Consider the following 27,186-nt stretch of genomic DNA (forward strand, 5'->3'; position numbering starts at 1 on the left):
TGTGGGAGGGGAGCCCCTCTCTGCTAGGCCGGCTTGTTCATTCGTTTCAGAGCAGCGGTCGGTCGCCAACCGGGGGTCCGTGGGTTCTGAGGGGTCCGCAAGGTCCAAAAGGTGGCGACGGCCGTGTCAGAGAGCACAGCTCGAAAAGCCTGGTCTGTAGCCCTCGTGGGGAGGGCATTCTACTGATCCTATCAGCCACCGGAAGTCTCTTGGAAGCGGGGGGCACATAAGTGAGTGGATTACTGAAAAACAAAACCAAAGAAACACCCCGACACTAAAGGTTTTATTGGAAATATTGAAATCTTTTAAAATGTCTTTAACGTCATTTATTCCTGTTGGTTTAGGTAACAAGCACTTTATTTCTGCTTGTTATCCTAGCAGTGGTGAGAGGAGAAGGGTGAGAACCAGTGATAACAACAGCCCTCAGAATGCGGAATGCTGGGCCAGGTATTCGTTCGTTCTTACAGTAAAACTGATTGGATTCAGTATTCAAAAGAGCTGAGTCCTCACAATGGTTTCGAATGTTTCTTGAGCACTCGCTCAGCCCAGGTGACCTGCTCCCTACCTCTGCTCCGCATTTCCGGGGGAGGCGAAGGATTCCCAGAGACACGGCTGCGGTCCCCGTGTGGGCGATCAGTTCAGCACTTGTTGGCATTTGAGGCCAAGATAGTTCTTCCTCAGGGACGCTGTCCTGTGTCCTGTAGGATGTTAGCCGTATCCCTGGTCTCTACCTCCTAAGGTGCCTGGAGCACCTTGTCTCCTGGTCTGACAACTAAAAACATCCGCAGACACTGCCCTGTGTGCCCTGGAGGAGAACTGCTGGTTTGGATGATTGAAACCGAAGCCCCAGAGGTGAATGGGAAATAGGAACTTCTACTACACTCAGAGCAGGCGATGCCCAGGGTAGTACTTAACAGATGCCAGACAGCTGTCCAGATGACTGACTGACTTGGTCCTTACAACTTGATGAGTGTAGGGACTTTCACCTTCCCTTTGTAGGGCGTTGTTAGTCTTCCTCTTGGTTGCTGCCAGGAAAGGAGATTCAGAGACGAGGTAACGTACCCAAAGTCACACAGCAAGTCAGCGCAGAGCTGGGACTTGCACTCAGTCTGGCTTCCAGTCCATGCCTGAGTCCATTTCTCTCTGCATCTAGAGTCTCTCCCACTGTCTTACGTTCAGTGCAGCATTGGCAGGGCCTGGCGCTGGAGATGAAGTGACCTCAGGTGTACTGGTGTATCCGTTACTGATGCTCACTCTGAGCGTGCCCATTTGGCAGGTGAGGAAATGGAGGCAAGCACCCATGTAAAGGGGGGGTAGTTGACCAGTGTCTCATCACTCCCTCGGGGCTGCATTTAGCTCCCGTCAGCATTGCCCCTGTGACGTTGGGAGTCCCAGCTCTCCTGAGGGGTCCAGTTGGCCTTTGGCAGATGCAGTAGCTGTGAGGCCCACCCCTGCGTCTCCCACAATTGGGTGACATGCCATCTGCAAGCCTGGCTCTGGTCTCTGCGCCTGGCCCGTGCTGGGGTCTCCGCTTTAAATTGCTATTTATTTTGAGATTTTTCACACCCATGAATGTGCCAAACCAATTTCAGTGGCAGCTTAGTCGATTTGTCTTAGAGCTTTGTGTCTAATAGAATAACTGGGAGGCCTCCTTTCTGTGTGGCCGAAATGGTTTAACATGGGGAGGACGTCCTTTGCTTTGAAACCGATGGCCGGCCCTGCCCGCTGCCCCCTGCTCTGGTGCCCTGCTGGAATCACATACAGTCTCTCGGCTCTTGCCCACCCCACACCTACCTACAAGTCTGATTTGTTTATTTCTTCGTAACTCTGTCCTTTAACAAGTGCCTTATCTTTTCAGCGTCGCCGGCCTCCATGAAGATGGGCCAAGCGGGGAGTTTATCGGGCAGCCCGAAACCTTTCTCTCCTCAAGCGTCCACGCCAATCACGACGAAAGCAGACAAGACGGCCACCACCGGAAGCATCCTGAACCTTAACCTGGGTCAGTGGCGATTTTTGGAGTCTCTTGCTGGGGCACCTGCATATTTTTGCAGGTTGTGATGCCCTCTTGTGTGGTTCTTGAACTCTGAACTCTCTGAGTAAACCGTGTAAAAGGGAAAGTAGAGGAACATGAAGATTGGTCAATAAAAGGGACAAGTGAGGGGTTTCCTGGGGGCTGTTGAAGTATCTTAGGCCAGTGTTTACAGCTGTACTTGCCCTTGACCATGGTAACCCAGTTCTCACATGTAAATATATATACTTGAAGTTATATGTGTGTGTGTGCGCACATACATTGAGTATTATGAATCAGTATTTACCTTGTCTACGTGCAGTATATTCTTAGGTCAAAGTCTTTAGCAGAAATTGGCATTGGAAATGTTAACTACCTAACTCTATGAAGTTATTATTTTCCTGATTCATTCCACCGTTTCCTAGTTTTTATTGCGCGTCTGTCATGTGCTGTGTACGGCGTTGGCATGGGGCAGAGTGCGGGGAGGAAGGGCCCTGCTCCTGTGGCGTTTGGGTTCTAGAACGGGACAGAGAATCATACGGATGGATAAACAGGACAGTTCATTCCAGAAGGTAAAATGTGTTGATATAAGGAGAGAGATGGGTGGGGTGGAGGTGGGGAGAAGAGGCAGTGGTTCGGGGGGTGGAAGGGTTAGGGAAGGTCTTTTTGAAGGGGAGAGTTGCATGACAGGAAAAACCAGTCGTGCCAGGACCAGGAGGAAGAACATTCCAGAAGGAACAAGAACATTACAGGCCCGAGGGTAAGGATGAGCTTCGTGTGTGAGAGGAGGGGCAAGGAGGCCCAGGTGGGAGGTTAGGAGGTGAGGTTAGAGAGCACGGGGGCCGAGGACCCTGGATTGAGCAGTGCAGGATGTGAACTGACTGAGAAGTTCAGAAGGACTCTTGGCTGCTACGTAGACTAGCCCATTCTGCTGTTCGCAAACCCGGCAGTTCCTCCCTCCCCTAAGGGCCACTTGCAGGGTCTGGAGACATTTCTGGTTGTCACCCCTGGGGGTGGGGGGTGCTGCTGGCCTCTGGTGGGTAGAAGCCAGGATGCTGTTGACCACCCTACAGTGGATAGTAGGCCGCCACAGCCAGGAATTACTGGGCTGTGCCAGTAACTGTGTTGACAAATTGGATGTGGCAGGAGAAATAGGAGCCAAGGGTTCAGTTTTAGGTTTTGTATGTTTGGTGCCCTGAGGCCAGGTCGAGGCAGGAGGTGTCATTCGGAGAATCTTGATTATACGCGGGGTGGGCTAGAGCAGTGGTTCTCACAGAGCTGGGCAGGGGGTGCCTGCTACTGACATTGAGCGATTTAGTGATTGCAGATCAGGGACGCTATCACACAGCCTACGCTGCCCAGGAAGCCTGCCCCCACACCCCAACCCCCCAGCAGGGAATTATCTCATCCCAGTGGCGGTAGTGCTGAGATGAAGACCCTGGCCTCGGGCATAAAGGGCGGGTGGGGGCCCTGGGACATGACATGGAGACAGGTCAGCAGGAGGGGGGCAGGAGCAAGCCTCCGTGTGTGTGTGTGTGTGTGTGTGTGTAAGGCCTCTAGAACAGGGCTTTCGGAGGTGCTCCAGCATGACTAGAGCCTGTGGCAGTCGGTGCCTTCCGGGTTCACCTTTTCCTGCAGTGCCCTTTCGGATGGGGAAACGGGTCTGGAGAGGTGGCTTCTGGTGCCGGATGGCAGAGCCCGAAGGTGGCGGCAGGGCAGGGCCAAGCGTGTGCTCCATGGAGCCAGTGCCCTGTGCGCCCTGTCACCGTCAGGGCCACGCAGATGTGACTGACCCGTCAGGGGGATGTAGGGGCTCCAGCTCAGATACACTGGTGGGAATCGCTCACGTGAACAGAAAGGCGACCCGTGTGCTGCCTTGGGGAAGAGTCACCTCCTCAGCAGTGTGGTTTGCTTTCTCATGCCTCCCTCCCACCTCCACACCCCGAAAAGAACTGCCGTGTGGAGGTGTTCTCACGCCGCATTTCCTCTTTGCCAGCCACGCATGGCAAGAATAGCTCCTTCCTTAACCCAGGCGTACCGTGGGCATCCTCGTGACACGGGGACTTCCTGTTTGGCCTGACCCACCGTGGGAGTGTGCGCTGCTTCCTGCCCTGCGTTTGGGTGGGCGGGCACAGTGGGACCAGGCCTCTCCTTCCCATTGGGGGGGACGCGGGCCTCATTTTGTCAGCAGGAGCGGAAGCCTTGGAATTGAGCCTGCAGGCGTTGAGCCTGCACTGCTCAATCCAGCGTTTTAGGCTGGGGTTCCAATCCCCTACTGGAAAGAGGATCAGAGAGGGATCCGTGAGAAGCGCCACGGGTGGGTTGAGAAATGGGAAAGTGGAAGGGGATGCGAAGTATTTTTCCAGGATCCCAGGGAGGGGACCAATGCTTATGGTGTTTCATTATGTCTATCATCTGTGTGACTACTTGGAGCAGACAGAAGTGCCAGGGATAATGACGACATTATTACATCTAACAAAATATTTAATTAAAAAAATTACACCGGGAAAGGCAAGCTTACAGGGATGGCAAACAGATCAGCGATTGTCGGGTGTGGGAGGGTTGGGGACGGTTTGACTGCGATCTCAGGGGGTCAGGGGCAGATGGAATTGTCCTGCATTCTGTTTGTGGTGGTGGTCCCACAAATCTCTGCCAGTGTTAGAACTCAGAGCTGTATCCCCCAAAACCTGAATTTTACTCTCTGCAGATGAAAATGACTCAAAGGTAGGTACTAGCCCCATTCCACAGAAGGCCCAGAGAAGGGAAGTTGCCTACCCAGGGTCACACGTGGGTCAAGGTGAAGTTGGGCCTTCAGACTCGGGCCTGTTTTGCTGTGTAGCTGGAGCTCTTCACTGGGCTATGGGAACTGAAATGCTTTAAGATGTGGCCCTGTTTTGACTTCCATGTGCCCTTGAAAGGGGTTGGGGGTAGAGTGACAATTTGGAATGGGCGATCACACAGAGGACGAGGTGCCCTTTTAAAGGAAGCAGCTCCTACCACTTGAACCTGTGTTGTCAGATTCTGAGTTTTCAGAAAAACAGAAATCCTGAGTTTTGTGTGAATTCTCCTAGTTTTAAAAATGTGATGTCGATTTCATCAAAAATAAAAAGAACTTTACTCAGGTCAAATAAATACAACTAAAAATACGGAAAACCAGCCCATGGGTCATCCGTGGTTGCTTAATTACTCTCATAGCTACTGTGCATGAGCGAGGGGAAGGTTTACGCAGACTGCCCTCAGCCTGCTGCTGGCACACAGCCTCTCCTCTCAGCTCCAAAAAAGGAGCCAAACAAACCCTGGAGGATTGTCACAGCCCCTCCTGTGGCTTAACCCGTCATCCTAGTGACATAGTGAGGACGTGCTGGTGAGACTAGGAGAGAGAGGAGGCCCTGATTCTTGTCTGCATTCCGGTTCGCCTGGCCTGCGAATCCTCATCTCTTATCTCACAGAGGGTGTCTGCTGGGGGCTGGGCACACCCAGCAGTTTCGGGGCCTGCAAGTGACAAAACGTGCTTTGCTGCTCTCCCCACTGGTGGGCGCCCGGTGCCGCCCAAGCAATGGAGCGTGTCTGCTTGTCTGTTCCTCCCGGAGGCTGCCCGGAGGCATCCTTCCTTTCTCACACAGAGCAGGGCCTTGGCAGCCAGGCATCGGAGAGCCGGATGCAGAGCAGGGCCTGGGTCTCCCAGAGGTGGTCTTGGTTTTTGCAGTGAGGAGTGCCGGGGCCCGCCCCAGGGGTCCAGGGGGTCCCAAAGGTGTGGACGGAGTCGGCGAAGAATGTTTTACATGGAGACTGTGTTCAGAACTCTCTAGCTTTCCTTAGTCTCCGTGGATCTTCCTGTGCCTGGCTGAGGCCACAGAGAGAGACCCCAAGGCAAGCTGAGCCTTTATTTTATAGTGAGAGGTAAACAAGGTAGTAGTTACCAAAGTTACACTGTTCTTGTGAGTTTCACTTGTTTTTGTTCTTGTGAGTTTCACTTGTTTACACCATGGTTATACTTCCTGCACTTCCTCAGCCCATTAGCTTCCCAGATAAGATCTAGGGAGCCTCCTAAGGTCAAGCCTAATTATGCTAAGAGGGCTGCCCTCTACACTGGGAATTGTTTGTGACTTTACCAACAGGTCAGCCTGAGGCTTAACCCTATATCGGCTCCCCACAGAGGAGGGTCTCTGCCTGGCGTTCACGGCCAGGAGACCATCTGCTGGAGTCTCCTGTCTGAGTGTTGTTCCCCGAAGGACCTGCCGTTTTGTGGCTCCTGGAAGTCCACCCGGTAGAGTCTCCAGGCAGCTTTGGAACAAAGGAGTTTTGGGTTTTTTTCCTCCTTTTTTTGGTTTTAACTGAAAAAAGAAGTGGTTATATTTCTCTTTTAAAAAGCTAATTGGTTTTGTTTTGGTTAATCCTCACGTGAGGACATTTTTTTCCATCGCTTTTCAGAAAGAGTGGAAGGGAGGGAGGGGGAGAGATGGAAAGAGGAACATGGATATGAGAGACATCGACTTGTTGCCTCCTGCACGTGCCCCGACTTGGGGCAGGAGCGCACCCGCAACCCAGGTACGTGCTCTTGATCGGGAATTGGCCCCGGGATCCTTCAGTGCTCAGGCCGCCACTCTAGCCAGGGCTCCGTGTTTTTATGAGCAGTGAATGCACACGGTGAGAGAAAGTTCACAGGACAGAATGAAAAGCCATCCTGGCTGCAACCCTCTGATCACCTGCCTCTGTACCCGCTCCTCACAGGTGACCACTGTGTTTTAGTCGCTGTGGAGAGCTCGCCTAGATACATCCCAGTGGTTCTCAAACTGGGTGATTTTTGTTCCTCGGGCATGGTGCAATGTCTGGAGACATTTTTATTGCCACAGCTGGGATGTGGGTGCCACTGGCACCTAGGGGTGGAGGTCAGGGTTGCTGCTAAACATCCTACAATGTGTAGGGCAGCCCGCCCTCCCACTGTCACTGCCCCCAACAGAGACCTGTCCGGCCCCAAATGTCTTAAGTGCCAGCATCGAGAAGCCCCAAGAACACAGGCGTATTCATATCTATCCTCCGTTTCCTTCTTTCTCCCCCACACCAGTGCTAGAGTGCGCTGATTGTGCCCTTCTCAGTAAGCAGGCTGGTTGTCCGAGCAGTGCGCGGAGATCTGCTACGTTTCAGCAGCTGCATTTTGGTGCATTTCAAGGTGAACTGCACCTTATTTATCCAGGCACTTAGTTATGGACTCCAGGTTTTTTCCCCTGGCCCCCCACCCCCCTTTTTTTGCTGTTGATAACCGCTGTGATAAAGACGCTTTGCCCACATGGGAGTGTGTATCCACAGGATGAGTTCCCAGAAGTGGAACCTGGGTCAGAGGCCACGTGCAGCTGACGTCTGGCTGTCCAAACAGCCAAACTGCCCTCTAAAGGGGCTCTTCCATCTGTGCTCCCTCCAGAAATGTAGGATCGTGCCTCTTTCTCTAGCGTGGGTTTTAAAAAAATCACTGTTTCCATTTGTAGCCTGCGCTGCCTTCATATCAGCTGAAAAGTTCAAAATGCTGGCAGCAAGGGTGGATTCGGAAGATCCGCCCGATATAGAAGGGCAGGGGTGGGAAGAGTCGCCTGGGAGCTGAGGGAGAGAGCAGCCCTTCTCCGCTCTCAGCGGAGGAGAGGCAAGTGCAGCTGAAAGTTTCAGAAAGATGATCACATGTGGCCAAACTGCAGTTCCGCTCCCACGGACCTGACCCCAGCCCCCGGTTTGTGGTCGTTTCTTGTCAGAATAAATATTATAGTAGCTTGTGGACTCGAGCAGCCTTACTTTGTAAAATGCGGCCCTCTCTTTGCCTTTTCATTCCTCTCTATTATGAGGGGTAGGTCTCTTTCTATGAACCCTAAGGTTTAGAAGTGTGGTGGTGTGTGTCAACACAGATACGCTGGGGTTCAGGCAGATCATGAGGAGTTTTCTTCACTCACATTGGCCTAACACAGGGTTCTCAACCTTAGCTGCCGTCAGCATGGCCCAGGGAACTTTTAAAAGGCCACTGCCCAGGCTGTACCCCAGGCCAGTCTTGGGGGTGGCGGGGGGTGGCCAAGGCATTAGGATTTTTTTTTTGTTTTTTTTTTTTGAAGCTCTACAGGTAATATCTGTGTGTAGCCCGGTTAGCAGTCACTGGGACGCATACAGGTGATGGCACATTATGTAGTCTGCAGATCAAATCTGGCCCCCACCTGCTTTTTGAATAAAGTTTTATTGGAACACAGTCATACCCATTTGTTTACATATTGTTTCTTTTCGCTTTTGCAGTAAATCCTGTATTGTATGGTCCATACAGTTTCTTCCTCTCTGGCCCTTTACAGAAAACGTTTGCTGACCCCTGGGTATAGTAAGCGTGTTTTTCTGTGCCTGCTACATGGAACCGATGAACTGTACGAGGATGTTATTGAGGACATTGATGAGCATATCACTTGGGTAGCAGCCCTCCTCCCACCCCACCTCGCAGTATTTCTGTGAGATGCTCCTTTTCTAACTTACGCTTGAAAGAGCTGCCTTTCCCTCTGGAATCCAGTGTGCGGCCTCCTTTCTGAGAACAGAAATGACCAGGCAGACCTCATAGTCTCCCTTTTGCTGTCACATTTGGAGCTTCAATGTTAAGTCCCTACGTCCTGTTTGTACTGTCTTTATTTGTGTCTGTTTTTCTTGTTTCCCTGGTCCTCCTCTTCTGCCTTCTCCTTCTTGCTGTTTGATCACTGCTTCCCTCTGTCCTAGCTTTGTAAGGTGCTTCTGCAGTAAATTCTTTCCGTCCAAAGTGGCCGTGCACTCACACCTGTGAGCGTCTCCAGTCCCGGTGCTGCCGGCTCTCTGAAGAGGCCCTGGTCAGCACGTGCGCACACACACACACACGCACACACTCACACACACATGCCCACACACACACGCACACACGCACACACTCACACACACACGCACACTGCTGTTTCTCAGGATGCTGTCACTCTTGGAATCTCCCTGGCAGCCCGCTCCGAGGGTGTTTTTGGGCAAAGGGCCTTCCTCATCCTAGTGGAGGCCTCGTTGTGGTGATAAAATCAGTTCTGAGCAATTTGTTGCTCTGGTCACCTGTGTTGGGTGGGGCATTTGGGAGGCCACCTGCGGTCACTTTAAAGGAAGGAGTCTGAGCGTGCAGTGTGGGGAAGTGGCCTGTTCCTGAGCGAAGGAGATGGTTTGTGAGTCAAATCGGAAAACAAAACAAAATCGAAGGGAGAGAGTGAAGGCTTCGAACAGCCCTCGTGGTCCAGCGCTCACTCTGTATCCTGGGCCTCGAACAGCCTGGGCGACGGAGGCGGCCTTTGGGCGGGTGTAGCAGGGAGATGAAGGGAAGTCGGGGAGTGAGCTCTGAGCCGGTGCAGACAGACAGGCTCCGTGGTAGCTCCTCTGTGTCCTTGACTCGATGCCACATGCTTTCTGACTGCTTTTCCGGGATCAGTCTGGGTGGGGCATACGCCCACATTCTCAGCTAGGGGTTGGCCGGAGGGTGGCAGGCAGGATGGGCGGTGCTGCTCCTGCCTGCGAATCTCCCGTGCCTCTGGGCCTTTGCAGCCACCTTCCTCTGTCCCCTTCTTCTGTTTCCAGGACACTAGAGGAGGCAGGGAAGGAATTCCAGAAATGCAAACTCGCCTTGGCCTGTGTGGCTCAGTTAATTGGGCATCATCCTGAGCACTGAAAGGTTGTGGGTTCGATTCCTGGTCAGGGCACATGCCCAGGCTGTGGCTTGATCCCTGGTAGGGGGTATGCAGGAAGCAGCTGATGGATGTGTCACCTCTCACATCAATGTTTCTCCCTCCCTCTGCCTTCCTCTCTCTCAAAATCAATAAAAAAAATCTTTTTTTGGAAGACTTATCAAAGAATACTAAAGGCAAAATCATTTGCATTTAAAGAAGGAAAAGAAAAAAGAAATGCAAACGCATGGAATCTGGCCCAGTTGCTCTTATAAAGAGCCCATGGCCGAGGGGGGTGGGGGCAGGACCTCGGCCGGGTGAGTCATCAGCAGTCGGAGGCCTTTGCCTGGGACTGTGGAGAGGAGCTCGGACTCCTCTTACCTGAGTGAGAGGACACAGATGTAATATCCAGGGCTAATCTGTTTCCCTTCCCGCAGGCTGGCTGGCTGGAAGGTCTGCCACTTTTTCTAGTTTCCTCTGCCTTTCCAATTTACGCTCCAGACTAGGGTGAGGAGGAGTGAAGAGTGACGCTTCTGTGATCAATGAGGAGCCCGGGCTCCCAGTTATCAGCGTGTTCTCAGAGGGGCTCGGCGTCTCTCGGGTACAAGCCTCTCTGATGTGGCCTTGGGGTTAAAGCGCAGTCTGGCCAGATGGGTGCCACTTGCTCTGCTAATGCTGAGATTGAGCTCAGGACGGTAACCTTTGGCGTTCGACATTCCCTGACGATGCGGAGCTCCACAGACAACCACCTGGCTGGGACGGAGTGTTTTAAATACTGAGTAAACCTGCCAAGTGTTTTCTGGGGCTGCTATCTCCCAGGTCAGCCCGTGTCATCAAGCCGAGGGTATTGCTGGGACAAATGACAAAAAATGTTTTAGGTCTTTTCCCTCCCATGTTCTAAAACGTGTTGTTTGCGAGTTGTTTGTTTGCCCCTGTAATGCCCGGTCTGACGAGGGCGGGATGGTATCTTCCAGATCGAAGCAAGGCCGAGATGGACTTGAAGGAGCTGAGCGAGTCCGTCCAGCAGCAGGCTGCCCCCGTGCCTCTCATCTCTCCCAAGCGGCAGATCCGCAGCAGGTTCCAGCTCAATCTTGACAAGACGATAGAGAGTTGCAAAGCACAACTAGGTATGTCTTTGGTTTGCTTTCATCACCAGCATCATCATCATCATTTGTGGGGACACCACCCAGGAGACGTCAAAGGTGGATCCTGGCTGCTTCAAACCCTGAGTTGTTTGCTCAACTAACACATATTTCCACTCGTGGCAAAATATTTCAGATTGGCTAATTGTTCGGACAGGCTCTTTGAACTCCTCCGAGTTTGTTCTTAGGCTGTGGCAGCCTGCAGGTGCCAGGTGCAGGTGCTCTAGGAGCGGACTGGCCCTCCCGCATCTGCCTCTGTGCACCCTCTCAGTGCCTGTCAGTGTCCTGGCATCAGGATCAGGTTTGCCCTGCCAGTGTACGACATAAAGCCTTCTCCTCCAGACGGGGCCTCCCCACCCAGCAGACCCATCCTGCCTCTGTACCTATAGCCTCCCTCCCTCTTTCCCCACGCTGTCTGCCTTCAGCTTGGTGTCACCTCCTCCAGGAAGTCTCCTCCGACTGCTCTCCCTATCTGCCCGCCTACTTGGATACGTCATTGCTTAGAAGCAACAGTGGTCCCTTTCTGTGGGGGGTCTCCCTCCCAGTCTAGGCTGGTAGCTCATCGAGGGCAGGGAGGTCGCCTTAGGAGGATTTGCATTCTTTCAAGGTACTTGTCTTGTGCACATAGGAATGCTCTGGAATATTGGTTGAATAAGTAGATCAAGGAGGGCATTTATAAAGAAGTTGGGGATGGCTGGGCCTGAGAGAGCCACTCCATGTGAGGTTTATGTGTTGGTGGGGGCCTTGGACCTTTGGGTGAGCAAGGAGCTGTGGTTTGGAGTCACAGCTAAGGAAGCACCGCGCAGAGATTGTCCTGGGAGATCGATACCATTATCAGTCCCATTTTGCAGGTGAAGAAACTGAGGCTTAAAGAAGGAGGTCACTCGTTCAGGGTTACACAGCGAATGAAAGCAGTGGCTCAGGATTTGAATTCCTGTCCTTTGGGCTCTAGTACCCAAGCTTTTCCTGTCACGCGTGTGGTCATGCCCTCCTGCTTGTCCTCCTTATGTCTGACCAGTAGCTACAGCAGCAGAAGCCCTTTACCTCACGGGCCTGTCAACCAGAGTGGCCAGGTTCTGCTCTCTCAGCAAAAGCCTGCCAGCTTGATTTCTGTGTGAAATCCCCTGATTTGTGAATTGGGCAATAAGTTCCAAATTAAAAAGCAAGAGCCAACAACAAACTACCCTGTGGGCCCAACCATTGCTTCCCAAATAGAATGTGCTGGTGGTCAGATGCGGCTCCCGGGCTGTGAGTTTGCAGTCTCCGCTTTAAGGCTTTGGCGTGTTTCTTTGCGTGCTGGACACTAAGGGCGAAAGGCATTTGTGCTTTGGGAATGTGTGAGAACAGTACTTGGTGAGTCAGGAGCCCAGGGTTTTCTTTGTGTCCGAGGGACAAGGGATTGCTGTAGGCCTCTATTTTCTATTCTGTAACATGGATCCATTTTAAGTGTCTCTCTGGTGTTCCCTTCCATCTCTCCCATTTCCCATATCCCAATTAGCTATCAATATTGCAGAGATTTAGCTCCCGGATTTATGTTGTTTGGTCCCACGTTGTCTTTGGAACCCTCTCCGAACACAGGTTCCATTTGTCAGCAGACTTCAGGGGCATCTGGTTCACTGCTCCCCGCCCCAGGCCAGTGTGATGCGATTTGAAATGTTTTCTTTCTTTATTTCCAGCGTTGGGCGGGGAAAATGTTGACGTTTTTGGTCCTGCTCTTTATGTTGTGACTACGCCACATGCTGGGTTGTCTTTTTGAATTTAGGCATAAATGAAATCTCGGAAGATGTTTACACGGCGGTAGAGCACAGCGATTCGGAGGACTCCGAGAAGTCAGACAGTAGCGACAGTGAGTATATCAGCGACGACGAGCAGAAGTCCAAGAATGAGCCGGAAGACGTGGAAGACAAGGAGGGCGCTCAGGTGGACAAAGAGCTGTCTGCGGTCAAAACAAAGCCCAAGCTGGCCAGCCCGGTGGAGATCAAAGAGGAGCTGAAAAGCGCTTCGCCCCCCAGCGAGAAAGCAGACCCAGGCTCAGTCAAGGAGAAGGCAAGCCCCCCGCCTGAGAAGGACTTCCCCGAGAAAGCCAAACCCTCGCCTCACCCCACGAAGGATAAGCTGAAGGGGAAGGATGAGACGGATTCCCCAACGGTCCACCTGGGCCTGGACTCTGACTCGGAGAGCGAACTTGTCATAGATTTAGGAGAAGACCATTCTGGGCGGGAGGGTCGGAAAAACAAGAAGGAACCCAAAGAACCATCTCCCAAGCAGGAGGGTAAGTGACGCTCCCAGTTCCCGGTTTCTTGGTTTGGTTTCCAGTGCCACCATTCCTTTGTGCGACCCTCTGACGTCAGCACAGGAGACAGAGCAGAGCTGTGATTGGCTCACGGTCACCTCGCTGGTCATCTGATAGGACCAGGACTTAAACTGGGCCTGCCCTCCCTCCCCTCACCTGCTCAGGACTCAGCATGGATGGTTTTGAGTTGAGAAAAGTCCCTTAGAAAATAAGTTGCTCCTGGTAGTCAAGTTATTCTTTGCCTAAGCAACTTCTTCCCTGGTACGTTTTTTTCATTTTCCCGAAGTATTTGTCAACATTTAGACATTTGACAAGATTGAAATCGTTAGGAGTGTTCCCTTTGAAGATTTTGATAAGTTTAGCTCCCCTTCCTTCCCCTCATGCTGCCCAGGCACCTCAACGTGCGTTTCTTACCAGAACATGAGACCATTTGGTAGGTGGTGCCAGGATGGTGAGCACTTCTTGGGGCACTAGAATTCCAAGGGGCACACCCGAATCGGTCTTCACCACCTTTGCACTTAACCCATCTGATGCCGGGGATTTTCAGCCCGGGTGCTACTGGCCTTTTGTGCCGCATAGCGCCTTGTCCTGTGCAGTGGGGGTGGTGAGCGGCATCCCTGGCTGCTCCCTGCTGGATGCCCGTAGCACCTGCCCGGTTGAGGCCATTCAAAGCGGCTTGACATTGCCAGATGTCCCCTGGAGGCAAACTCTGCCCCGGTGAGAACCACTGCCTGAGCCTCGGCATGTGTCATCGCTGCCGAATAGCCTGGACCAGCCGTGGCCGCCAAAGCCGGCGGAGCCCGGGCATGTTGACAGACCCCCAGAAGGAACGTGTGAGTGATTTGCAGGGTGTCCTTCCCATGGACAAAGCAGTCCGCGCATTTTTCAGTTGGGGTGGCAAGTGGGTGGTGCGGAGAACCCAACACGCCCAAGAAAGACTGGAGAATTCCCTGGGGGCTCAGGAGAACCTTGCCTGAGGACACAGTAGAGACGTAGCCGTAGGTACTGTGTGAGGAACTTGAGGGACTGCGGGTTTCAATTTTGACTGTGTCCATCTTCTGATAGGACCTAGCTCCTGACCCAGGCCCTTGAGTAGGATGTGATTCTATGCCCCTGGGCATTTCTGAGCCCGGAAGCTTGAAAGGCAAGTCGGGGATGGGCCTTGAGAATCTGTCCTTGGTGGTTCATCAGCCGAGCTGCTCTGGAACCTGCATCCTGCAGGTTATCACAAGAGGCCGAGATGTCCCTGGATGGTGCGATGGAGGGAGAGGGAGCAGTTGGGGGCACAGGAAGGATCAACCACCACACCATCCCCGAGCCATCTCTTAGATTTATGGATGGTGTCTGAAAAATGCGATTCTGTAGCGCAGTGGTTCTCAACCTTCCGAATGCCGCGACCCTTTAATACAGTTCCTCATATTGTGACGCAACCATAAAATTATTTTCGTTGCTACTTCATAACTAATTTTGGTACTGTTATGAATCATAATGTAAATATCTGATATGCAGGATGTATTTAGGCGACCCCTGTGAAAGGGTCGTTCGACCCCCAAAGGGGTCGTGACCCACAGGTTGAGAACCGCTGCTGTAGTGGAATGGGGTTTGAGGGACCTCCACTGCTGTTTCACAGGGAACAGTAGGAGTAGCCTTTGTTCCACTTGAGGGACTAGTTGAGTGCAGAGGGGAGTGCTCCTATGAATGTTGTATTTATACTGTTCCTTTCTTTCTGGAACAAATCTTTTGATTGATTGGTTTTATGCCTCTTCCTCTTCCAGAAAGGATTTGACGAGAGTACATAGTCATGAGATAAAGTTGGGTTTTCATTTTTGCTGTGAGCTCCCTAGCAGTCAAAGCAAAAAGGGAAACACAGTCCCTTAAAAGGTGTCACATTTTCGAAAAAATAAAAAAATTCCATTGATTAGATGAAGTAGACATCTGAGGGAAGTTTCTTGCACTAACATCTGAGCGCAATTTCTCCAGGAAACCCCCGAGTGTGGGGGGGATTAAGCTGAAGATGATTATAAAACATTATTCAGTCAGAGCAGGTTCTTACGGGTGGGGCAAAACCGACTGGTCTTACATCCAGAGCCCCCTGATGGTGGTTTGGGTCTTGAAGAATCGGCTTCATGTTGAACTTTGCATTAAAGCATCTTTTCAATGATGTGCTTTTACTGATAAATTTATTAAAGTGAAGGGCATTTTGGAGTGTGCTGTGGTGACCTCCAACTCACCTATAGGTAGGAATGCAGCTGGTATGTAGGAATCCTCAAATAGTAAAACAGCTTTTACCGCTAGTGATCTCAGGCAGAGGCAAAGGGAGTTCCCTTGGAGACCTTTGCTCTGCTTACCTGTAACATCAGAATTCCCATCCTTTTCTCTTTTTTTTTTTTCCCCATCCTTCTCTTACAAGATCCTGTATGCACACGACAGTGACCAAACTCTGGAATAAGTAGATGAGCTTGATGGGCGATTTCTGGTGTGCGGGCCTTTCAGAGATTCGCCCTTTGTTGGGCTACAAGTGATGGATCAGATGCTCTGAATTTCTAGGACAGATGGAATTTCCCACAGCTTTTTTTTTCCTCCTTCTTCTCCATAAATCATCAGAATCCCCTAGAAACGAAAATATTTTAGTGTCTGAATGATAACCCCCAAAGAGTACTTGGAGCCTGGAATCTTTTCAGATTGTGCACTCCTGGTTTTTATTTGGAAAAGTGGGCTAGGCATGATTCCTGCACAACTGTTACCATAGGCAGAGCCCCGAGAGAGAACCGGACCCTTCCTGTGGTTGCCCTTTGCACCGGGGAGGATTCGGCTAGCTAGTCAGCAAGAACAGCATATTATTTGGTCACATGGCAGGAAAGGGGAGGTATTGAAGGCCCTTCTGCAGGTTGGACATCCTGCTGGCCCCCTGCCCCCTGTGGGCTTTTAGTAGTGCCTGGCTCCAAGCCACCTGTGCTAGAAGGGCAGGGGCTCTGGGGCCCAGGGTCGGGTGTCCTGGAAAAGGATTGGGGCTCCTCACTGTAGGAAGAGTTCCCCGTCCAGCCCCACCCTGTGCTCTTGCCCTTGAACTTGGCTGAGGATCAGGAGGGCCAGCCAATGTGATAACCACCAAGAAAGCCCCCAGTCAGAAAAGTCAGCTTGTCTTTTCTTCTCAATTTCCTTGGAGATCCCCAAACCCACAGCTCACCGAGCATCTCCCTTAGAAGAATAGCCAAGCTCAGATCTTCCCCAGGTGATATCAATCTAAAAAGACAGGTGGAGTCCTCGTGGAAAGAGGTTTGGTGTCCAGGCACACTGTCAGGTTGGGGTGCTGACTTGCACCTGTGCTTTGTGTGTGATCCTCGGGGATTCCTCTCCCCGGTGGCTGGGACCCCTTTACAAGTGGCGCCCTCACATGGTCATCCCCTTTGCAGCGCTCAGCGCTCCTGGCTCTCATCTGCCTGCCGGCCACTCCTCACCGCCTTAGCTTCAGTCACCGCAGTGCAATGCTCCCTGTTCCTAAGTACATCTTGGCGAATGCTGTTCCGCTCCAAATTCTCATCTCTGCCTGTTGAAATGCTACTCCCTGGCCCCACCGCCCAACTCCTCCCAGAAGACATACTCCATAATATGGCTTTTCTCAAACTTTATACATTCACGGTTGTTGTTTGTTGTCATTCTCAAATCCTGCTTGTATAATTACTGACTTAATATTTTTATTTGAAGCAAGCTACTCTTTAAAAAAAATCTAAGCCTATTTTATTTTTTTTAAATATATTTTATTGAGGAGAGAGAAACATCGACCAGCTGCCTCCTGCACACCCCCCACTGGGGATGTGCCCGCAACCCAAGCACATGCCCCCAACCGGAATCGAACCTGGGACCCTTCAGTCCGCAGGCCGACGCTCTATCCACTGAGCCAAACCGGCTTCGGCTAAGCCTATTTTAGACTTAAACGTGCCACCTCACAGTAGCGAAAGTTGTAGTGTGTGCTATACCTAAAATACAAGCCAGGGAAGTACACAGTCAACACACAGTCCAGGCTCCAGAAGTCTAGGTAAATACCACTGTGTTGGGAGGGCTCTGGTCTTGGGCGGGTTCCTTTCGAGTTAGGTGTCAGGGCTCCACCATGCTGGAGGGACTCGGGAGAGTTGACAAGGATACCTTTACTTCGGAATGATTTAATGTGACTCGGTGCTTGGGCCATCGGGAAGCCACCGGGTCTCCCAGGCACCTGCGTACCGAGCCGAAGGGCTCCTCTTGACCTCTGGGTTCAGTTGGGCTGGGTCTTTCTCAGGTGCTTACCCAAGTCTCACTTTGGAAAACAAGACGGGTTGTAGCCAACCAGCCCAGGAGTTGATGGGCAGCTTGAGGGCAGGGCCTGGGTCACCTGTTTCCCCCCAGGGGCCTTGGCAGGCGTGTCTCCAAGGTGAGGCGCTAAGGAGATAAGGTGAGAATGTGCTCCTGGGCATGCACTGAATTTGCTGGTCATTTCTGGCCTTCGGTTGTTTCCCTGAGAACTTGCTGGCGGAGAGGCCCTGCCGGCAAACCTGACTCAAATCCACTTTTTGTTTATTCTTTCCACACAGTGACTCTCGTTGTAGCTAAAGCTCCACCACTGTCCACTACGGCCGGTAGCCAGTCTCCCCCCGAAACGCCAGTCCTCACCCGCGCATCCTCCCAAACTCCCACAGCTGGTGTCACGGCCACCACCAGCACCACGTCCACGGTCACGGCCCCGGCGGCCACCACCACCGCCACCATCACAGGAAGCCCAGTGAAAAAGCAGAGGCCGCTTTTACCGAAGGAGACTGCGCCGGCCGTGCAGCGGGTCGTGTGGAACTCCTCAAGTAAGTTTCAAACGTCCTCCCAAAAGTGGCACATGCAGAAGATGCAGCGCCAGCAGCAGCAGCAGCAGCAGCAGCACAGCCAGCAGCAGCAGCCTCAGTCTTCCCAGGGGACGCGATATCAGACCAGACAGGCTGTGAAAGGTACCAGCTCCCCTTCTGCTCTCCGTGGCACCCCGGCCCTCTGTGCCACATCGACAGGAGACACAAAACAGAAACCGTTGTTTTGTTTTTCTCAGTTCCCTCTTCGTTTCCTGGCCGCGGCAGCCCCAAGGCCGTGCACATTCCACTTGGCATTATTTTTAAAAGTTGTTTCGCAACTCGCATTTTTTACATTTGTTTCCTTTTTTTTTTCATTTTGCAAACGATACATGCGCATATTCTCGAGATACTGACACACGTCTACTGTTCCGATCGACCTTTCATTTTATGCGTCTCAGCGGCCACTGTGAACCGTACCACCTTTTTTATGCATGTATGCATATATATTTATACATATATATGACTCTACTTTTTCCCCCCTTTTTTCTTTTTTACGACATGAAAATGGTACCATTGTCTTTCACCCATCAGCATGTTTTGGAGGTCTGTCCACGTCAGTACACACAGCGCTTCCTTGCTCTTGCAGACTGCTGCATAGCGTTCCCTGGTTTGTGTGAAGGCTGCTTCCGTTTTTATCCTGGGAGCAGCGCTGCGATGCATGCCGTTGTGTGCGTTCCCTGTGCACACCTGTCGTGAACCTTTTGGCGTTATTTTGGAATGAGTGCAGTGAGAAGTTGGTAGCAGAGGCTACCTTACTGGCAAGGAATTAGCCACATCCACAGGAAGAGCCAGCATCAGGAACCAGTTGCTGAAGGTGCAGAATAAAAATCCCTTCTGGCCGTGCAGGGCGCTCCGTCTGGAGCTGACAAAGGGGATGCCGTTTGCTCAGCTTTTGTGAGCGCCGGCGTAGATCTTACTCCACGGGGCACCTGCATCCAAGGTTGGGCTCCTTCACTGAAACTTGTACAGTGAGTGCACCCTAGTGATTAGGACTTTTTTTTTTTTTTTTTTTTTTGTTTCTCTCTCTCTCTTTTTTAAATTGACCTTAGAGGGGAAGTGAGGGGGAGAGAGAGAGAGAGAAATATTGATGTGAGAGAAACATTGCTCGAGCTCTGACCAGGGATCGAACCTGCCATCTGCTGGCACGGGATGACGCTCCAACCAACTGAGCCACACTGGCCAGGGCTAGTCGGACTCTTAGGAGTAGCACCAGGCCAGGATGTTAAAAGGCAGCCAGCCAGATCTTGCATTGGGCCCCCCAGTAGAAACCCTTCCAAGACTGGGGAGCAGGAACACTGGACGATTGCACAGGCAAAGTTGGGGTACAACTGGTTTGATCTCACTGTTTAAAGTGTTGATCGGGTTCTGAGATAGAGATGGCGGGTCCCAGGCTTCTGCCTTCGGACCCCAGGGCCATTCCGAGCTTAGGCAGGAAGGCGGCCCAGTGCTGTGGTTCTCAATTTGCACGTTGTCTTGTGTCAAAGACCAACAAAACTGAACACTAGTTGAAGTGGGAGGGACAGAATTTAATCCGCAATGTCCTGCTGGAATATGGAAAGAAGTCCATTGTGAACTTTGATTTGTACAGAGGTGACTGGGTGTTTTAAAAGGAGGACGAGGGAATAGCAAGGGGGGGAGAGTGGGGAGTCAAGGAGGACGAGGGAATAGCAAGGGGGGGTGAGTGGGGACTCAATAGAGTCAGGGAAGTGAAATTTTACAAAAAGTGGGAGGTGGGGTTGGTCCATGAGAAACCACCTGAATTTGCTGACTGGTACCTATCAAAGCGAGGCCCTTCTTCCACAGAGCTGGCAGACAGGGGCCTCATCAGTAGGTGTTGGCTGGAACAGCCATTTATTTGGCGGCCTTGAGTTTTCTCAGGAAGGCTGGGTCACCTGAGGGATGCTGCCTGGAGCCGTTAGAGGCCAAGTCTTTACAGACTACCTTTGAGGATTAGTCGAGAAAGGGCGCGGAGCAGCCTGGCTGGAGTTTGGTTAGGAGAGCGTCTCTCCCCTGAGAGTGAAAGCTCGCAGGTGTTTATCATTTCCCTCCCTCACCACAGCTGCGCGTGGGGACCGTGGGGACGGCCCTTCCTGCAGCCGGGGCTGACCGGGACCCTTTGTTTCCCCAGCTGTCCAGCAGAAGGAGATCACGCAGAGCCCGTCCACCTCCACCATCACCCTGGTGACCAGCACTCAGTCGTCACCCCTGGTCACCAGCTCGGGGGCCACCAGCACCCTGGCCTCTTCAATCAACGCAGACCTTCCCATCGCCACTGCCTCCGCCGACGTCGCCGCGGACATCGCCAAGTACACTAGCAAAGTGAGTGCCGGTGGGCACCTGGCGGGCGGGCGGGCATTCAGAGAACCCGCTTCCTGGCGGGTACTGTTTGGGTCACGACCTCCCAGCTCTCAGGGGCTGTTGAGGACGGCAGGCCCCGTTTCACTGAGGAGCTCCAAGACTGAATTCTCCCCTTTGGGCCTGAAGTTGGACCTCCGCAGAGAAATGTAGAATAGACTGACCCTTACTCCGAGACGCTCAGATCCTAAAGTCCGTACCTCACAGGACGACGATAGCCTAGAATCAGAATTACCCTTCAGCACGGAGTCGCTCACGACCGACAGGTTTTCCTTAACGGCGGGAACAAGTTTCTGATCCTTCAGTTAACAACAGACTGGGGGTTGGTTTGTTTTGCATTTTGTAGCCACATGGAACCAAAGTGACAGAGGCTTAAATGTGAGGCATGCAAGGTATGATGCCCGCACCTAGTTTTTTCCAGGAACCAAGAGGACGGGAAGGAAGATTCTCTCTCTCTCTCTCTCTTTCTCTCTCTCTCTCTCTCTCTCTCGACTGGCCCATTCTCGGGCGGAGTCCTTGTTGACTGGTGTGGAGACGGGATTCCCACTGGGGGTGTTCTCAGTGAGGTGTTTTTCTTTTCTCTCTTGATTTGCCAAGTGCTCTTACGCTCTTGTTGAATCGGGCGAATAAAACATGGAGATCTCGGCGACCTGTGCGTGTGCTCTGCGGTGACGCGCAGGCACGTTCCAGCAGACCTCTCGGTGAGAACAGCCATTGGAATGCCAGCCCCAGAAGGTCAGGCGCACAGCAGGTGGTTGGGGCCGAGCTGCCGAATGGGTGCCTGTTGTTCCCTAACTTCTCATCGTGGGCGTGTCACTAGCAGTAACGGTTAATAGTAGTTATAAAGTAAATTGGTTACTGGTGAGTAAACTATTACGTTTATAGAGAGAATGGGTGGAACTAGTTAAGAACAGTTGTTTCTTGAATTCTTGACGTCTTGTTTATGATAAAGAGTTGCTGTTAGGTTGTGTTAAAGGTAGAATCTTTTTCAATTCTGATGGCATGAAACTTCTAGACCTAATGTTTTACCAGTGAGTTTTTGTTGTTCATCTGAAAAAATTCCTTCTCTCAAGGAATTATGTAAGTTACCTGTTGCTGCATAACAAATCGCTACAACTTCTCACAGGCTTCTTATCAGTTTGTGTGGGTCAGGCTCAGTGGGTCCTTCCTCAGGCCTCAGGCTGCGCGCAGTCCTAGGGTCGGAGTTTCGCCTGAAGGTTTTACAGGGAAGGATTCCCTTTCCCCGCCTCAGTTCCCAGCTGGCTGTGCCCTGGAGGTCCCCCTTGCTGTGTGGGCCTTCCCCACATGGCAGCTCGCTCCACCAAAGCCAGGGGGAGAGAGCCTGCGAGCAAGATGGAAGTTTCCATCTTACATAGCATCGTCACAGGCATGACACCCACGACCTTCTTCATCGATGAGAAGGTCACCAGGCCGACCATCTTGGAGTCGGTCGTACTGGCTAAGATGACAGCAGCAACAGCTTATGTGTGCATGGCTTGTACTGTGGGTTCCACACTGTTAGAAGCACTTTTTCTATGTGGCTTAGTTTTATTCTTAATGACAAATTGATGGGGTGTGAGTACTGTTACCATCCCCATTTCATAGATGAGAGAATTGAGGCCCAGCAAGGTTATGCAACTTGTCTAGGGTCACACAGTTAGTGAGTGGTTGGGCGGGGATTTGAAGGGTAGCAGCCAGGATCTAGACCAGTGATGGCGAACCTTTTGAGCTTGGTGTGTCAGCATTTTGAAAAACCCTAACTTAACTCTGGTGCCGTGTCACATACAGAAATATTTTGAAATTTGCAACCACAGTAAAACAAAGATTTATATTTTTGATATTTATTTTATATATTTAAATGCCATTTAACAAAGAAAAATCAACCAAAAAAATGAGTTCGCGTGTCATAGGTTCGCCATCACTGATCTAGACAGTGGCTTTGAGCTGGTTTGTGAATTCTCATGCAGCCTGCTAACCACATGTCCGGTGTCCCCACAAACTGATTGTTCTTGCATGTGGCTGTTTTCAACCAGTCCTACTTAAGATGCAGAGTGGCTCAAGAGGTAATCAGAATCTAGTCTTGGGGATGTATATCTTCCCCTTTTTGAATAAAACGCATCAATGGTTATAGAGTGCACAATGGGAAGATTCAAATGTCGGTTATTTTGGGCCATTCTCAAGATTTTTGTCTTACCCATTCACCTCCTGAACTAGTAGTACTGACTTAATATTTTTATTTAAATTAAATTTTATTTAAATTGACTTAAAATTAAATTTAACCTCACCAGATACCATTCCTCGTCGATTCCTTTTATCATCAAAGTGTTAAAGACACATAATGGCACCAATCTGAGACTTTCTTCCTAACCCAATCTGTAGGGTTTCCAGAGAATTGAAAGGGGAGTAATTTTTTCATTACTGATTTGAGAAGATCCTGGAATTGCCCAAATGGCCTCTTTTCTGCTTGCAGTTAACGCGTGTATCACCTTCCGTTGATTTGGTCCAAGCTGTCTATTTACAGATGAGAAAACTGAGGCCTGGACTTGGCTAGTGGTTTTCACGGAGCCAGTATTAACGGCTCCTGCAGCCATTAAGAAAAAAAGTTATTATTGGTTTTAGAGAGTGAGGAAGGGAGAGGGATAGAGGGAAACATCGATGCATCCATTGGCTGCCTCCTGCACTCCCCTTCCTGGGGACTGAGCCCGAAACCTGGGCATGTGCCCTGACCAGGAGTTGAACCATTTTGGTGCATGGGATGACGCTCACCCATTTAGCCACACCAGCCGCGGTTCCCATCGCCAGTTTTATCGTTACCTCCTGCCTCCCCCTTTACTCTTAGCAAAACTGAGGGATGAACTTTCTGATAGCAGTTTTCTTTGCTGTTAAGAAAATGGACATGATGACATGTTTTTGGAGCCAATGAACTTTCCTGTCTCCAGGGTGACCCCGAGTTGAAGACCCAGATTTGTGTGTTTTGGCAGAAGGGTGCTCTTGACGAACGTAGCGTTCTTGGTTATATTTGGAAGTAAGAGTGAAAGTCCGTCCACAGATTCATGATTTCTTGAGAATGGAATGTAACCGTGGCGTTCAGAAGGGATTGAATTTCATCCATTTTCTGAAGTTTTCACGTAAAGCAGTTTTGTTCTCATACTGTAACGTGGACGGTGCCGTGGGGTCAGGTGGCCGGGCACAGCATCGGACCGCGAAGCTGCACGAAGCAGTGTTTTTGCTGGCAGCGTCCCAGTGTGGCCGCAGCAAGCGGGGAGCGCCCCACTTGGGGGTCAAGTCGGGTTACTGTTCTGGGGGTTGGCAGGATTTCACAATTACATGCTCACGTGAATTTATTGTTCTGTGAAAATCAGATAAACGGGTATTTCTTTATGAACACCTACTCTGTGTGGCAGGGGCTGAATTACAGACTGCACATGGTTTTCTCTTTAATCCCTTTGCACACTCTACGAGGGGGCGCTGTTGTTATCCTTGTTGTCTGCATGGGAAACTGAGGTCGGGAGAGGGTGGGTGGTAAGAGGTAGTGGTGGGTTCAGATCTCGGGCATTAGATACCAGGGCAGTCTTTGTTCTGCGCTGAAGCTGCAAAACACAGGGGAGACTCCGCAGCAGCCAGGCCACGCCCGAGACCGCGTCTGTTCTTCTGTCTGCTCCTCTTTCCCCGGATGCTGGAGGGTCAGCCGGCACGTGGGTGGTAGGGGGAATTCATCCTGCAAACACACTTGGTCCTCAGCTTTTTCTGTGGACCTGAGCTGATGTCACACACTTGCTGGTGTGCTCATGGGTCCGATAGTTACACAAACTGGAAAGGCAATGCCCTAATCAAAGGCATTAAGATAACAAACCAGCTACACCCACACAATGGACTATATTATTGGCCATAAGAAGGCACCGAGTACTGATACACCTTTGGGAACAGATAAACCTTGAGAAGAGTGTGCTCAGTCCAAGAAGCGGGTCCCAGAGGACCACACACTGAATAATTCCACGTATGTGAACTCTCTGGGTCCAGCTAATCTGAACAGATAGGGAGCAGATTAGTGGTTGTCGGGAGCCTGGGGGGTGATGGGCATCTTGGGGGGATGGTGAAGGTTAATGGGGAGTGGAGTTTCTTTTTAGGGTAAAGAAAAGGTTCTAAAATTGATTGTGGTGATGGACGTAGAACTCAATATGCTAACAGCCACTGAATTGTACACTGTAAATGGGGTTTAGCAATGATCCTATATTAAAGAGCTAATATGCTAATTAGACCAAATAGCCAAATGACCTTCCTGACGTCTTTCCTGACGAAGCCAGGGCCGGAGGGAAGCTAGCCTGGGCCTGGGTGCCTGCAGGCAGCTGGAAGGAAGCAGCCCGGGTCCCAGGTGCCTGTGGGCCGCCCGAGGAAAGCCAGCCTGGGTCCCGGGTGCCTGCTGGTGGCTGGAGGGAAACGTGTCAGCAGCCCGGGAAAGAAAGGCCTACTCTTGTACGAATTTTCGTGCATCGGGCCTCTAGTATCTCAATGAAACAGTTTTGTTTTTTAAAGGGAAAGAATTGAACAGCAGAAGCAACAAAACAAATATCCCCCCCCCGCCCCCCAACCCCTGTGCTGGCTACTCCAAATGCTCCTGGGGCCGTTGACCGCTCCAATGTAGCCTGTGGCCATAGAAACTAGCTTTATGGTTGTGAACTTGTCCTGGCAGATGGGACAGGGAACGTGTGGGTGGTCCCGACCCTGGTTTATATCAGGGTCTCTCACCTCAGCACTAGTGACCTTTGGACTGGGTAATGCTGTTGTGGGGGCTGTGCTGTGCACTGTAAATGTTTAGGGTGCCTCTGGATTCTACCCGCTGGATGCCAGTGTCCCTCCTCCCCCTCCACTACTCCCTCACCAGTTGTGAGCCCCCAGGTGAGACTGCTGCTTCACGCAGGTGGAGTTTAGAGGTGCCACATCTAGAAAAGCCTCGGGGAAGTGATTGCCTGAATTGTTTCTCTTTTTATTTTCAGATGATGGATGCAATCAAAGGAACGATGACAGAAATCTATAACGACCTCTCCAAAAACACTACTGGGAGCACGATAGCTGAGGTCAGAAACGACCGTTACCTCACTGTTGGCTGCGAGTGTTGTGTGGGCCGCTGTAGGATGGCACCATGAAGGAGCTTCTCGGGGAAATCCCTCTGGGCCTGGCCCGGTCGCCAGGCTGGCCCAGCTGAATGGAGTTGTTGGGGAGGGTGTTTCTCATTGAGCCAGAAGGCTGATGCTGTGTGTGATCAGTTCATTTTTTATAAAACCGCCCCAACCAGCGCCTGAGTTCATCCACTGGTGAAGCTGTAAAATTGGCTCCTTGGTCTTTTTATTTATTTATTTTTAGCGGGCCGACACTCTATCCACTGAGCCAAACTGGTTAGGCTCCATGGTCTTTTTCTATAAGAGATCCTCGTTGTCTGAGAATGTGTGGCCCCAGCCTGCACAGTTTCTGTGAGGGCCTGGGGAATCCAGTCGTGAAACGCTAAAATGCCCACTTGCAAAGTGACCACTTGTAAAAATCGGCCTCCACGAACTTCTCTCTCAGGCGAATTCCCTGCGAGCCAGATGCAGAAAGGGCACCAGGTGAAAGGAGAAGTGGCAGGGTTTCTTGAGGTCGCTGAGAGGGACACGTAGGAGGTGGGAATCCCAGGCAAAGTCATTGCCTGAGGAGGGCCTGGCGGGCCCAGCCTGGCGCTCAGGCGAAGGGAGAGTCTTCAGGAAGGTGCCTCGAGGGGCCTCGGCAGAGCGCCGTGTGGCTAGCAGGCGTAGGAGAGGCCCCAGGAGAGAGCAGCGAGTCACCTGGATATTTAGTTTTCTGAACCAATGTCTTGTGCACTTGGGTTAACGCACTGGCCTCTCTCTGGACTGTAGCCGTGTGGAGAGCAGCTCCTTCACCACCTGACGTTGACCTGACAGCCAGGAGAGCTCGGGCTCCACGGGTGAGCGGCTCCCAGACCCGCCCTTTACGTCTCTCTCTGTCATTACAGATTCGCAGGCTGAGGATTGAGATCGAGAAGCTTCAGTGGCTGCACCAGCAGGAGCTCTCCGAGATGAAACACAACTTGGGTGAGGCCTGGGGAGGGGTCTCGGGGTCGGGGACGGGGAACGTCCCTGAACCTCTGGAGTCAGGCCCCATGTGAATTGAGTCAGATGTGCACCAGGGGTTGTCCCGCTCCTGGGGGGCCCACCGGGAGGACCCAGGCATGAAAGCAGGTATTAAAGCCGCTCCTTTCCTCTCTGGAAAACACGAGCATCAACAAAATAACGGTAACAGCAGCACCCACAGCTCCGACGTATTAAACTCTTAACCTAGAACCAGAAACCTTCTGAAGCACTTTTTATAAGTTAGCCAGTTTAATTCTTACGGGACCCCTTGCGACAGAGGGCTCTCCGGTCCCAGTTTTCAGGTGAAACTGAGGCACAGACATGCTAAGGCAGATGTTCAAAATCGTTCCAACGTGATTCACATCCAGACTTGCCCCCCGAACCGCTGACTGTGGAGTATTCTAAGTTTTGAATATTGCCTGTGCAGCCCACGCTAGAGACAAAGCTGCCCTGTTGGTCCCTGGATTAGATGGGCTGCTGTTCCACCTACCATTCTGTGTAAATATTGGTGATTATTTTTTCCCCCAGAGGTAGAGCCTGTTTCTTCCAGACCCTCATGTAATATCAGTCCCAGGGTCAGGATGCTGGAAACAAACGTAGGCTGTCTTTGTTGGGCAGGCGTGCCCAGCTGTGCCCACCGCTCCCCAGGGATAGAAGCGGAAATCACCCCCTGCAAACTCAAATCCTTATGAGGCCAACCAGAGGAGCAGCCCTCCACTCTT

General features: G+C 51.6%; 1 protein-coding gene across 22 annotated transcripts in view; it reads left to right on the top strand.

The window, feature by feature from the left end:
* The window catches only part of ZMYND8 (zinc finger, MYND-type containing 8), a 111,089-nt gene that overhangs the window by 74,777 nt on the left and 9,126 nt on the right, over positions 1-27,186 (top strand). For 11 of the 22 annotated variants that reach the window (XM_015570338.1, XM_015570342.1, XM_015570341.1 and 8 more), the window contains 7 exons: positions 1,859-1,999; positions 10,659-10,811; positions 12,589-13,098; positions 17,685-18,089; positions 20,116-20,306; positions 25,337-25,417; positions 26,347-26,425. In XM_015570338.1, coding sequence (XP_015425824.1) covers positions 1,859-1,999; positions 10,659-10,811; positions 12,589-13,098; positions 17,685-18,089; positions 20,116-20,306; positions 25,337-25,417; positions 26,347-26,425 — 1,560 coding nt within the window. The remainder of the gene's footprint in view (positions 1-1,858; positions 2,000-10,658; positions 10,812-12,588; positions 13,099-17,684; positions 18,090-20,115; positions 20,307-25,336; positions 25,418-26,346; positions 26,426-27,186) is intronic. The other 11 variants (XM_015570349.1, XM_015570353.1, XM_015570357.1 and 8 more) reach the window with 3 other exon arrangements.

This window comes from Myotis davidii, unplaced genomic scaffold, assembly GCF_000327345.1.
Source record: "Myotis davidii unplaced genomic scaffold, ASM32734v1 scaffold827, whole genome shotgun sequence".
NCBI lineage: Eukaryota > Metazoa > Chordata > Mammalia > Chiroptera > Vespertilionidae > Myotis > Myotis davidii.